Source organism: Peromyscus californicus, unplaced genomic scaffold (assembly GCF_007827085.1).
Source record: "Peromyscus californicus insignis strain IS unplaced genomic scaffold, ASM782708v3 Scaffold_7__1_contigs__length_154581171, whole genome shotgun sequence".
Taxonomy (NCBI): Eukaryota; Metazoa; Chordata; class Mammalia; order Rodentia; family Cricetidae; genus Peromyscus; species Peromyscus californicus.
In genome coordinates this window covers 15,309,694-15,322,725 of record NW_026294595.1, presented here as the reverse complement: position 1 = coordinate 15,322,725, position 13,032 = coordinate 15,309,694, and the positions used below count along the sequence as shown (strand labels likewise).

Below are 13,032 nucleotides of genomic sequence, written 5' to 3'. Positions count from 1 at the left end.
AAAAAAAAAAAAGAATATCCTGTGTCTTAAGGATGGAAGGTTTTATATAGGAGGAAATTGCTACACAATCCCTGTATCTTAGGATAGCAACTTGAAGAGAGCTTTGGTGTTGGCCAGGGGTTGGTTGAAGAGGAGTACTTAGGCTGCATCTCTGAGCTGTTGGTCAGCTGCCCTTTCTGATTGTCCTCCCTGCCTGAGTGACAAGACTTGTCACAGGAGAGAAGGGGAAAACCGACACTCTGGCCTAAACCCCAGGGAGCCCATGGTGGTGCTCCCCTCAACAGTCTCCCATAGTCTTTGTTTGTTTTTGAGACAGGGTTTCTCTGTTTGACAGCCCTGACTGTCTTGGAACTCACTTTGTAGACCAGGCTAGCCTTGAACTCACAGAGATCTGCCTGCCTCTGCCTCCTGAGTGCTGGGATTAAAGGCATGTGCCACCACCCCACCGCCCTTAGTCTTAAAACTACTTTTCAGTGTCAATTTTTTTTTCTTTCCAACTCTCCTCCTCTTCTTCCTCCCACCTCCTCTTCTTTTTCTTCTTCTTTTTTAATTTTTTTTCCAGTGTATATGTATGTGGTACTAGTAATGAAACCCAGTGCCTTATGTATAGTAGGTAGTCACTTTACCTCTGAATTATAACCCAGGTCTGTTTGTTAATTGTATATGAATGAATTAGTACAAAATGTACTTTTTGTGAATGGCTTTGTTCATTGTCCAGCAGTATCCTGCTGCTGGTCTCAGTCCATTTGTCTGTTCTCCAGTTGGTGGGTGTTGGGATGCTTTCCAGTTTGGAACTATTGGGTTTAAAAGGCTGCTGAACACATTCTTGACAAATGTTATTATAAACAGATGATTCATTTCCCTTGTTCAGTTGCTAGGTCACGAGATAGATGTGTGCTTTGGGAACTGCACAGTTCTCCAAAGTGGCTGTGCTGTTTCCCAGCCCTGTAGGATGTGGCTCCTGAGCCTAGAGTGCTAGCAAACACACAGGCAGCTGCTTAACACCAACCGTTCTCGTGGGTACATCACAGTGGTGTGAATTTGTGCTTCCTCACTTTTTTTTTAAGATACCAGACCCCTTTTTGTGGACTTATTGGCCGATCTGGAACCTTTGCCACTTGATATAGAAATAACCTTTTAAAAAATTAGCTTTAATGGCCAGACATGGTGGTCCGCTTTTAACCCTAGTATTTGGAAGTTAGAGCCAAGGTTACAGGCTGTGAGTTCTGTGAATTCAAAGCCAGTCTGGTCTACATAGTGAGTTCCAGGGTAACCAGGACTACAATAGTGAGACTCTGTCTCCCAAAAAAACAGCAACAACAGCAAAATTAGTCTCACTTTGAATTTACTTGTTTTTAAATGTGACAATTTTATTGCTTTATTTGTGGTGCTGGGGATTGAGCTCAGGGCCTTATGTACACTACACAAGCACTATGGCACTGAACTACATCCCCAGTTCTTTAAATTTTATTTTGAGACAGGGTGTTAAGTTCCCAGGCTGGCCTTGAACTTCTCTTGTCGTCCAGGCAGGCCTCAAACTTCATACCCTCATATCTCAGCTTCCCAATGCTGGTTTGAAAGGTGTACATTATCATGCTTTGCTGAGTATAGGTGTTGGTTTGTTTTGGCTCCTGGCCTTTAGAGAAACATTCAGATAGTCATCGTAGAACTCCATGAGTGCTCCCAAAGGCTTGTTTATGAAATAGCACTACTGAGGTGGGTGAAGGAACAGTGGAATTTCCTGTACTCTTCTCTCTGCTTTCTTGTGTTTCGAAACTTCTGTTACAGTAGACTATATTAACAATAGCCTCGTCTGGAAACATCATGCTTTCAGGCTTACTTTCAGACTTCTCTACTCAGACTACTTTTTGTTTCATCTCTGAAAATCTGGTCAGTTTCATTTGGATCTTCTGGGGTCTCTGACCCGACCATGCTGGGACAAATAAGCTTCCTTAATTTCCGTGCTAGAAGTGGCCCTTGTGAACCAGGAGGTGCTGGCGCACACCCTTGATCCCAGCACTGGGGAGGCTGAGGCAGACGGATCTCTGTGAGTTTGAGGCCAGCCTGGTTTACAGAGCGAGATCCAGGACAGTTCTTTGGCTAAGGCTCCAGAGAGAGTCTCTGTCTTGAAAACAAACAAACAAAAAACCCAAAAACAACAACAAAGAAGAAGTGGCCCCGGTGTCACTTAAATGATACCAGACAAAGCAGGTGCCCTGTCTGAGGTGAACCCTATTCTCAGGAGGCCTTGTCAGCTGTCTTTGCCATGCCTGGGGGTCATGGGTGGGTTCCTTAGGTCGCTTGCTACCTCCAGTGAGTGTGAGAACCTGCAGCAGGCTCAAGGTCACAGACACCTTTTGTGTTTCCATTTCTCCTTGTCACCCCTGGACTGAGCAACCACCTCCCCCCCCCCCCCCCATCAAGGTCCTTTTTCCTGGTAATTTAATTTCTTTCCTTTTGTTGTGGTAAAAATACCCTGACAAAAGCAACTCAAAGGGAAAATGTTTTATTTTGGCTCTGAGTCCCTCATAGTAGAGAAACCACAGCGGCAGGAGCTAGAGGAGGCGTCTGTTCCGTCCCATCCGCAATCGAGACCAGCGAGCAATGAGTGCATGCGTGACGGTACTCATCTCGCTTTTCCATTTATAAAACCCAGGTCCTGTCCACAGTTGAGATGGGTCCTCCCCATCAGTTAATGTCACCAGGACAATCCCAATAGGCATGTCTAGGCCATCTCTTTCTGCATTTGTCAAGTTGGCAACTAACCCTGTCTCATCTGGCAACCAGAGAGTTGTGCATGGCTCCTGTCACCCGTAACGCATATTTATTTCCAGTCTCTGACAACCCAGTGTGCTGTCTGAACATCACTGTGACTTTTTCAGTCCCCAGCGTTTCACCTTTTAACAATGTCGTTTGGGATTTTCCTTCTTCCTCTACCCCAAGGTTGTAACCCGACTGATTCATCTCTTGGGTGAGAAGATCTTAGGCAGCCTCCAGCAGGGATCTGCAACAGGTGAGTCTCAACACCTCCTCAGTCCACCCACTGCCCCCCCCCTTCCCCTGAGGAGTAGAAGAAAGAAGCATGGAAGCCGGCCGGGGCAGACCCCTGGAGCATTGTGGGATACTGTGCTGCATGACTCTTGGAAACGTCCACGGGCTCCCCCCAAGCACAACTCTGAGTAAGGAGGGCGTAGGTTCTGACAGTGCCAGCATATTTTGCCAAGATGTGTCTCGACATGGGCAGCACAGGGGGAAGCTCAACTGTTTGTGAGAAGAAGTGTGATATATCTGCCTTCTATTCCTGTCAGTGATTAGAAAGGGAAATAGAGGGTGAAGCCTCTGGGAGAGTGGGAGAGTGGGAGGCTGCCGTAGTCTGTCTGTCATGTGCCAAGTGTAAAAAGATGGTGAAATCACTGTAGGGTGTCAGGAATTAAAACTGCCACAGCATGTTTGTTTCCTTCTATCTCCAAGAGTGTCCCTAATTTGGGAGCCACTGGTCACTATGTGTTCTAGGACTGTCTTCTTTTCCTGGATCTCTGGTGTCGCTCTCTGGCTGTGTACTGTTCGGTGCACACTATGCCCATGGCTCTCTCCTGCCTCCACCTCCATGTTCCCTGCCTAGGTGGCCATTGTACATTTGTGTGCACACCTCTGGTCCTCCCCACCCTCTGCTCATCTTAGCCTCATCTTTTGTTTCTTTTCCCACTAGCTCTCCCAGGCTAGCTCATTTGTGACCTGGTCCCGTACAGACATACAAGCTTTATACATGGCTGAGACTGGTGTGCAGTACTGAATGTTTGTTGAGAGGACACATTGTGGGTGAACAAGCTGCTGTTTAGCTCTTTACTCTCAGTACACCTTGTCATTTGGATCACATCCTGGTATTTTAAGTATTATGTTAAGCAAACTGTCTGTGCTTACAGTGTGCACACAGCAATAGAAAACCGTGGTCCTTCTCCAGGATGGATTCATCTTTACTTCATCAGTCTTTAAGGGTTTTTCCACATGAGATTACATTCTGAAGTTCTGAGTGGGTATGAATTCAGGAGAGACACCATACTGTTCAATACATGTGGTTTCTTTCTTACTTTGCTTTCAGCCCGTCTGACCACTATGTTTGAAGTAAGTGTCTTAAAGGAAGGCATAGTGAGAGGCCAAGTCTTTTAATTATTCTTCTGGTAATCTTTACCTTTTAACTATTCAGACCACTTACCTCTAACAAAGCTGTTCTATTAGAATTTATGTCTACTACCTTATGCTTTAATTTTGTTCCAATACTATTATTATTATTATTATTTTGGTTTCTCGAGACAGGGTTTCTCTGTGTATCTTTGCACCTTTCCTGGAACTCACTCTGTAGCCCAGGCTGGCCTCAAACTCACAGAGATCGCCTGCCTCTGCCTCCCGAGTGCTGGGATTAAAGGCGTGCGCCACCGCCGCCGCCTGGCTTCAATAGTATTCTTTTTGGTTACTTTTAAGCATCCTATTTTTATTAGTTCTGATTTCTACATTCTCTTTGTTGTACGGTTTCCATGGTCACTGTAGGGAGTACAGTATTTTATGCTTATCCTCATCCATTAATAGCAATAATTTTTCATTTTAAGTGGAATGAAAGTGCCTTATTGGCCGGGCGGTGGTGGCACACACCTTTAATCCCGCACTCAGGAGGTAGAGCCAGGCAGATCTCTGTGAGTTCGAGGCCAGCCGTTGTATGTTTTGTTGTTGTTGTTTTTGAGATTTGTTTATTTTTATGTATCTGGGTGTTTTGCCTGCATATATGTCTGTGCACTACATGTATGCAGTGCCCTTGGAGGCCAGAAGAGGGTGTCAGATCCTTTGAAACTGGAGTTACAGACAGTTGTAAGCCACATGTGGGTGCTGGAATGATAGCCAGTGCTCTTAACCAATGAGCCATCTCACCAGCCCTTGAGATGTGTCTTAACCATTACTTCTACATGCCTTGAGAACCAAACATTTAAAAATCTGAAATCCAAAATCCAAAACTTTTGAAGTGTCCCGTCAGCATTCAGAAGTTCTGAATTTTGGAGCATTTGCTACTTTCAGATGAGGAATGTTTAACCAGTAGACTGGGAACACTCTAAAATCTGACAAGGCCAGAACTCTAAAGCACTCTGGCCTCGGGGATTTCAGATAACTGACACTTGACCTGCACTTAAATTATTCTCATGTTTACATTTCAGAAATTAGAAAATCTTTGGATTTATGCCTTTGGAGTTAATTTTGCTTTAACCTATAGATTATATCTTTTAGCAAATTTGGGAAATTCTTAGCTTTTCTTTCTTCACATCTTTTTCCAACCCTGTTTTCTTTCTTTTCTTCTTAAAACAAAGTGTCACGAATGCTGGGCCTTTTGTTATTGTCGCAGAGGTATCTGGGGCACTGGTCACTTTTTTATCTTTCTGTCTCTATGATGTTCAAATAGAATTGTTACTTTGGTCTGTCCTCAATATTTCTTGCTCTTTCCTGTCACCTTGATTCTCCTATTTGACCTATACAAAGTGGTTTAAAAATATTTTTTTTGGTTATTATTATTTGGAGACAGGAACTTGCTGTGTATCCCAGGCTGGCCTCTGACTCAGTATATAGCCCAGACTGACCTAGAATTTGCCATCCTTCTGCTCTGGGCTCCCTCTTAGTCTAGTAGTCTCCTGCTGGGATCACGAGTGTGTGCCTCTGTGACTCCTGGGATCACGAGTGTGTACTGCTGTGACTCCTGGGATCACAAGTGTATACCACTGTCACTCCTGCCCCAGAGAACCTTTTATTTGTTGTTGTGTTTTGGCTCTTTGTTTTACTAAGGTTTTCTGTTTCTGTTTGTTTCAGAAATGCTCATGATTTCATGATGGCTGGCTGTGACTGGTTGTATTTCATTGTTCCTAGCAAATAATTCTAATCTTTGTGCTGTTATTTTGTCTGTTGACTGATTTTTCTCATTCAAGTTAAGATTGCTTGCTGTAGAGGTGGTGTATGTCTTTAATCCCAGCATTCAGGATGCAGAGAAAGTTGGATCTTTGAGTTTGAGATCAGCCTGGTCTACAGAGCAAGTTCCAGGATAGCCAGGGCTACACACAGAGAAACTCTATTTCAAAAAACCAAAAAAAAAAAAAAGAAAGAAAGAAAAAAATTCCTTGTTCTTAGTGTACCTGGTAATTGGAATATACTGAATTTTTAAATGTATATACTATATTAAACAAATATCTATTTTTGAATATTATATTCCCATGTAAATCTTCTGTGGCTGTCAGTGTGTTTGTATTCATAGCTCAGGTTCTGCCCTAGTTTTCTGGACTATGATTTGTCTGGTCGGCCTCTGTTTCCTTGAGCCGGTAGGATTGCTGGAGTTCTGTGCCATCCTTTGTTCTGATCCTCTGTGGATTCTGACCTGCCTAGCCCAGGCATGGCTGAAGAAAGCTTTCTCCGCTCCCCTCTCTGGCCGGTGCAGGGCTTCTGCTTGCTAGATAGAAAGGCTGCTTTGTGTTCAAGCTGGTGAGGCTTCGTAGAGGCAGCCTCCTTGGAAAGGACTCCTTCAAGAAGCAGAGCCAGCTTCCTTCCTTGACCTACTGAATCGAGAGAGCTGCTTCCTGCAGCCCTTAGAGCCTCCAGATGAGGTGTCCCTCACGCCACTTCCCTTTGGACCACAGTAAAGACTCCCTAAGTACCTCAGTTGAAGACTGAGAGCTACACATGGCTAACACTAGAGCTCCCGTACTGGTTCTACTAAAACAGGGTTCTGACATCTCAGAATCCCCAAAGAAGACCTGTTGTAGAGGAGGCTACCTGAGGAAGAGCTATTCAGATCACTGCTGTCGCAGTGATTTTCATCTGCTTCTGCTAGGCGGTGCTCTGGGCTGTGGGCTTTGGGGTTTTAGTGACTTAGTTGTTACTTAGGTGTTGTTTCCTCCTAATTACCAGAGTGGTAACCATCCACTCAGTTTGTGGAAGCAGCCTACCCTGAGCAGAGGACAGTTGACTGCTTGGTGCCTCCTTGTGGGCTTTCTGGGTGGAAGCTCCACTGCCTCACAACTCCCATTCCTACATTTGATGGGAAAGCCACTTGGGGAGTGGGAACTGCCTTGTTAGAAGGCCACATCCTCTCCCCAGAGCTAATGAATGAGGATGAAATAAGTAAAGACGGCCTCCTTCCATAGGCCTGGGAGATGAAGACCTAGGGGAGCAGGGGAAGGGCAGGGCAAGGGCGGGGCAAGGGCAGGGCAAGGGCAGGGCAAGGGCAGGGCAAGGGCAGGGCAAGGAGGTATCCAGGAAGCGATAGCTATTTCACTCAGTAACTGTTGTCACCGTTATATAAAGATGTGGGGTTGTATTTATTGTAGATTTATTTATTATGTATACAGTGTTCTGTCTGCATGAATGCTTACAGGCCAGAAGAGGGCACCAGATCTCATTACAGATGGTTGTGAGCCACCATGTGGTTGCTGGGAATTGAACTCAGGACCTCTGGGAGAGCAGCCAGTGCACTTAACCTCTGAGGCATCTCTGCAGCCCCCTGTTTTATTTATTTATGTATTTATTTTTTTGAGACAGGGTTTCTCTGTGTTGCTCTGGCTGCCCTGGATATCACTCTGTAGACTAGGCTGGCCTGGAACTCACAGAGATCCACCTGCCTCTGCCTTCTGGGTGCTGGGATTAAAGGCCTGCACCACCACCACCACCACCACCACCACCACCACCACCTGGCTTAAAGATGTGTTTTATTTTTTGATGGCTAAGAGGGTCATTCATTCAGCTATTTCCCCCATTACCAAACATCTCTCCTCAGCTCTATTTTTGTTTATTTTTTGTTTTTGTCTTTGTTGTTATTGTTGTTGTGGGTTTTTTTGTTCTGTTTTGTTTCTTGAGACAGGGTATCATTATGTATCCCTGACTGGCCTGGAGTTCACTCTGTAGACCAGATTGGCCTCAAACCCACAGAGATTCTCCTGTTTCTGCCTCCTGAGTGCTGGGATTAAAGGTGTCACCACTATCCCTGGCCTTCCCAACTATTTTAAACAATATTGCAGTGAATATCTTTGTGTATGTGTATATATATTCAAGGTGTGTGTATGTGATGCATATATGGTATATATGAAGTACATGTATAAGTTATATGTGTGGTATATACATGGTGTCTGGGCGGTATGTATGCAAATTGTATATATGGTGTGTATATATATATATGGATATATATGTTGTGTGTGAGATGTATGTGAATTGTGTGTGTAGTATTTGTGTGATATATGTATGATGTATGAGGGTGTATGTATTACATATGTATTATGTGTGTGTAGGTGAAATGCATGTATCCTCTTAAGACTATAGACTTGTTTCTGCTTATCACAGCCTAAGTGTGGCTCCTTATCTCTCACCCTCTCTCCCTGCTCTTAGATTTGCTTGGAATGGCAAACCCTTCCTAAACTCTCTCTCTTACGGTCCTGTACCTTATGTCATCTGGAAACATGGGGGCTTCCAGGCAGTGGCCCAGCTTTACAAGTTGACTCCTGGCTCTGTGCCTACAGGTCACTGAATGGGGCTCCACATATCCCTGTAGCTCCCTCCACCTGTAGCTCTGCACCAGACTTCTAAGTCAGTCTGTGCAGACATATGTCCAACCAATTGGAACTGTGTATCTGATAGTTTCTGGAAGCTGTTCCTGGGGTGAGGAGGAGAGAAGCCAGGCATTTGGAAACTGCGCTTAAGGAAGACATGAGACCCAGGCCTGAAGATGGGTCTGTCTGTGTCAGAGTAAAAAGGAAGGTCAGGGGTGAGAGGGACATTGTAGAGGAGGATAGGCAACCATGTCGCCAGGGAGCCCATAGCATGAAAATGCCAGGAAACCCTGTGCTCAACCACCTTTTATGGACGCAGGAGGGGCCCCTTCAAGAGGAGAACTTTGTATTGGAGAAGAACTTGTACCAGGATCTTTTGCTACAGGATAGCAAAACTAAAATGTCTTTGGTCTTGCCCCTGTGTTAGTTGAGTGGTCTACAGTCCCTGCAGCTGAGTAGGGCCTGGCGGGAAGGTCTAGGCCCTCTGGGTATCTGGGTGAGGCTCTGTTGGACCCTTGGATATTCTGGTCTCAAGGAGGCTCTGCCTGCTTCGATTTCTCCTTCAGGCATCCCTTCTGGTGTCTCCTTAGGATGCCCCTGCCCCTGCCCCAGAATGATTGACCTTCCTCCTTTATTCTCTGCTTCCTTTGGTTTTTGGAATCCCATGTGGATAAGAGATGATAAAGGTGTGTCTGTTGATCTTCTGAGCTTACAGATTCTAGAGTGATTAAAAACAAAAAACTATAAAGAGAATGGTGTGTATACACACACACACACACACACACACACACACACACACACACACACACACACACACACACACATACATACACACACCATTAAGAGAGATGGATCTGAGGCCAGCCAAGGCTACATAGTGAAACCATTGGGGTGTGGGGGTGCTCTCATCTGGCAGAATATTTCCCAAATTTTCTTGCTCCTTGAATTCCCAAGCTCTGGAGGATCAAGATAATTTATGGCTGGGCCAAAACTAGAGCACATCCATTTTGGTATTGATCAAGGGCCTGCTTTAGTCATTGTGAGACTGAAAGCAGACTCTGGTCCCTCTTGGTGGCACCCTGTGTCATCCGTCACCATAGCTGTTCTGCTGGTGGCCCAGCCTTCCAAGTTGATTCTTGGTTCTATCCCTACAGGTCACCAGCTTGGACTTCACACAGCAAGCAGCAAATGGGACTTGGGGAACCCACCTGGCAACTTGTCCACGGTAGCAGCAATGCCTGTGTCTGAGGACGTGCCCCTAACTGCCTTTGCTCTGGAACTCCAGCATGCCCTCAGTGCCATTGGTAAGCTACACAGAGGTCCTGAAGGTAAACATTATCCGTTCCTCAGGAACTGTGGGCTGCCTACCCTCTATCCAGGGGAGGCTCTACTCTGAAGGAGCCCTCCACATTAAGGGATTTCCAGGCCTTGAGATCTTCACAGGCAGAGAGTATGTAATAGTATATGATGTGTTAGAAACCCTTAAGATGGAGGGACCCAGAGACATTAGGAGAGCCCTCTGTACTGACATCCCCCCATCACAGGCCTATCGTTGTAGGTTCTGAGCCTGCTAGAAGTGTATGCCAGCACTCTGCTTGCTGGAAAATAGGTATGGGAGTAGATGGCCATGGAGCTTGCTGACCTGATAGAAAATGCCCTTGGATGGGATCAGGTAGCTTTGGTAGGGGATCGGTTAGAACTAAACCACTCTCTGGGCCAACAGCTGGAGTACGTTAGTCCTAGGATGAAACCTAGAGCTGGTCATCCATCAGGAAGAAGTTGTTCAATTTTAGAGGCTAGAGCTGGCAAGATGGCTCAGCAGTTAAAGACATCTTATACCCAGCCTGACAACCTAAGCTTGACCCCCAGTGCCTGCAGGGGAAGGAGAAAGCCAGCTCCTACAAGTTACTCTCACCGCCACACTCATGAGCAAGCGGATAAATACATATATGTTTAAAATTGGGGAATCTAAGAATAGGAAATTAAAACTCAAGAGAATTCTTGAAAATTTCCAAGTTCATAAGGTATTCTGTTTTTCTTAACATTTTTTAAAAACTTGTATTGATTCTTTGTGGATTTCACATCTTGCATTCCAATCCTAATCTCCCTGTCCCCTTGCATCTGCCCTCTGCCCTTGAAACCTACCCCCCATAATCAAAACCAAATTTAAAAGAAAATCTGAAAACCTAACAAAATAAAGAAATACAACAGCTACAAAAAGAAGAATCTTCTTGTGGCAGCTGTAGTGTGGCCTGTTGGGTCACAGAGTGTACCCTTTAGTCCATTCATTGCCACATTTTAGTTACAATTTTTGATCTAATTTTGAGTGAGCATATGATAAGATACTCATGGTAGGTTATAGTAAAAGTTTCAGGAATGTCTCTGTAAAGTGGTACAATAGTGAATGCAGTGCTTATGTCCAGTAATCATAAAATAAGATATTATTAGAATATCTATTTCAGAACAGCACAAACACTTCCTCTACCCTACAGATACTTAAATTATATAAAACAGTGGTTCTCAACCTGTGCGTCATGACCCTTTTGGGGGTCATGTATCAGATATCCTGCATATCTGATATTTATATTACAATTCATAATAGTAACAAATTACAGTTATGAGTAGCATTGAAATAATGTTATGGTTGGGGTCACCACAACATGAGGACCTGTATTAAAAGGTCAAAGCATTAGGAAGATTGAGAACCACTGATATAAAACATTAAATAATGCAAACCAAAGATCTGTAAAATTGAAAGATACCATAGTGTTGTTTTTTTAAAAAAAGATTTATTTATTATGTATACGTATGCCTGCATGCTTGAAGAAGGCGCCAAATTTCATTACAGATGGTTGTGAGTCACCATGTGGTTGCTGGGAATTGAACTCAGGACCTCTGGAAGAGCAGTCAGTGCTTTTAACCTCTGAGCCACCACTCCAGCCCATAGTATTTATTAGCTGTGAATTATTCTTTTTTGTTTGGTTTTTTTTCAAGACAGGATTTCTCTATGTAGTTCTCTGCAGACCAGGCTGACCTCGAACTCACAGAGATCCACCTGGCTCTGCCTCCCAAGTCCTGGGATTAAAGGCGTGCGCCACCACTGCCTGGCTTATAAATTATTCTTAAATAAAATAAAAATATAGTGGTATATTTAAAATAATTTAAAATTATTGCGGTTTTTTGTTTTTGTTTATATTTTTTTGTTTTGTTTTTTGAGACAGAATCTCACTCACTGTGTAGATGGCTGTCCTGGAATTTTCTTTTCTTTCTTTCTTTCTTTTTTTTTTTTTTTTTTTTTTTTTTTTGGTTTTTTGAGACAGGCTTTCTCTGTGTAGCTTTGTGCTTTTCCTGGAACTTGCTTTGGAGACCAGGCTGGCCTTGAACTCACAGAGATCCGCCTGCCTCTGCCTCCAGAGTGCTGGGATTAAAGGCGTGTGTCACCATACCCAGCTTGTATGATAGTCTTGATCTTTGTTTTGCAATCCATATTGCAGGTGTATAGAAAGTCCTGTTCATTTTCGGTGACATTGGTTAGATTGTTCAGGCTGCATCCAGTGCAGTGTCAAGTTGCTCTGTGGAGAAAACTTTTTTAATTCAAGATAATTATAGAATCACAAGAAATGGCAAAGTAAAGAAAGGCCCCCATGACCTTTTCCAGTGTCCCCTATAATAACACCGCACATGATGCTAAGACTACTCTGAAGGTCAGCTCCAGACTCATTAACTGTTCTGGTGCACGTGTATGTATGTGAACGCACATATGACTATAACATGAATCTTAAAATGGTCTTTTAATAAAAAACCCGGTACCAGATATTGGTGGAAGTGCTGAAAGATCAGAGACAAAAAAAAGACACCTCTTACCTCTAGGACTCCTCAGCCTGAAAAAGCCTCTAGCAGAAAGGGATGCTTCTGACAAAAGCTTCTAGTTCCTGTCTCCTCATGCCTTATATACCTTTCTCTGCCCAGCCATTGAAGGCTATGTGCTTCCCAAGTACTGGGATTAAAGGTGTGTGCCACCACTGCCTGGCCTCTATGTTTAATCTAGTGGCTTGTTCTGTTCTCTGATCTTCAGGCAAATTTTATTAGGGTACACAGTGTATCACCACATGTGCCCCCTCCTTTGACACAGCATATCCTGGTAGCCAGGACGATACCAATGCTGCAAAGCTCATTGCCATAGAAACCCTTCCAGCTGCCACTTTAAAGCTGCCACATTCCATCAACACCCTTCTCACTGACATCCAAACAACTAACTCTCCTTAATCTCTGATTTTTGTCATTCTGAGAAAGTCATAAAAATAGAATCATAGCATGTGGCCTTGTGAGATTTTCTTTCTTTTTAAAAATATGGAACCCTTCACAAATTGGCATATCATCTTGTTCAGGGGCCATGCTAATCTCTGAATTATTTTTATTCAGTTTTAGTGTATGTGCTGCCAAAGCGAACATGACTTGCTTTCTTTTT

The 13,032-nt window shown here is 44.0% G+C and overlaps 1 protein-coding gene and 1 non-coding gene across 4 annotated transcripts in view; one reads left to right on the top strand and one right to left on the bottom strand.

Moving 5' to 3' along the window:
* The window catches only part of Pnpla7 (patatin like phospholipase domain containing 7), an 81,221-nt gene that overhangs the window by 50,263 nt on the left and 17,926 nt on the right, over window positions 1-13,032 (top strand). For all 3 annotated transcript variants that reach the window (XM_052725479.1, XM_052725480.1, XM_052725478.1), the window contains 2 exons: window positions 2,944-3,013; window positions 9,719-9,868. In XM_052725479.1, coding sequence (XP_052581439.1) covers window positions 2,944-3,013; window positions 9,719-9,868 — 220 coding nt within the window. The remainder of the gene's footprint in view (window positions 1-2,943; window positions 3,014-9,718; window positions 9,869-13,032) is intronic.
* Window positions 12,909-13,014, bottom strand: LOC128102718 (U6 spliceosomal RNA). The gene has a single exon (XR_008215487.1). It is a non-coding gene; the product is annotated as a U6 spliceosomal RNA (small nuclear RNA).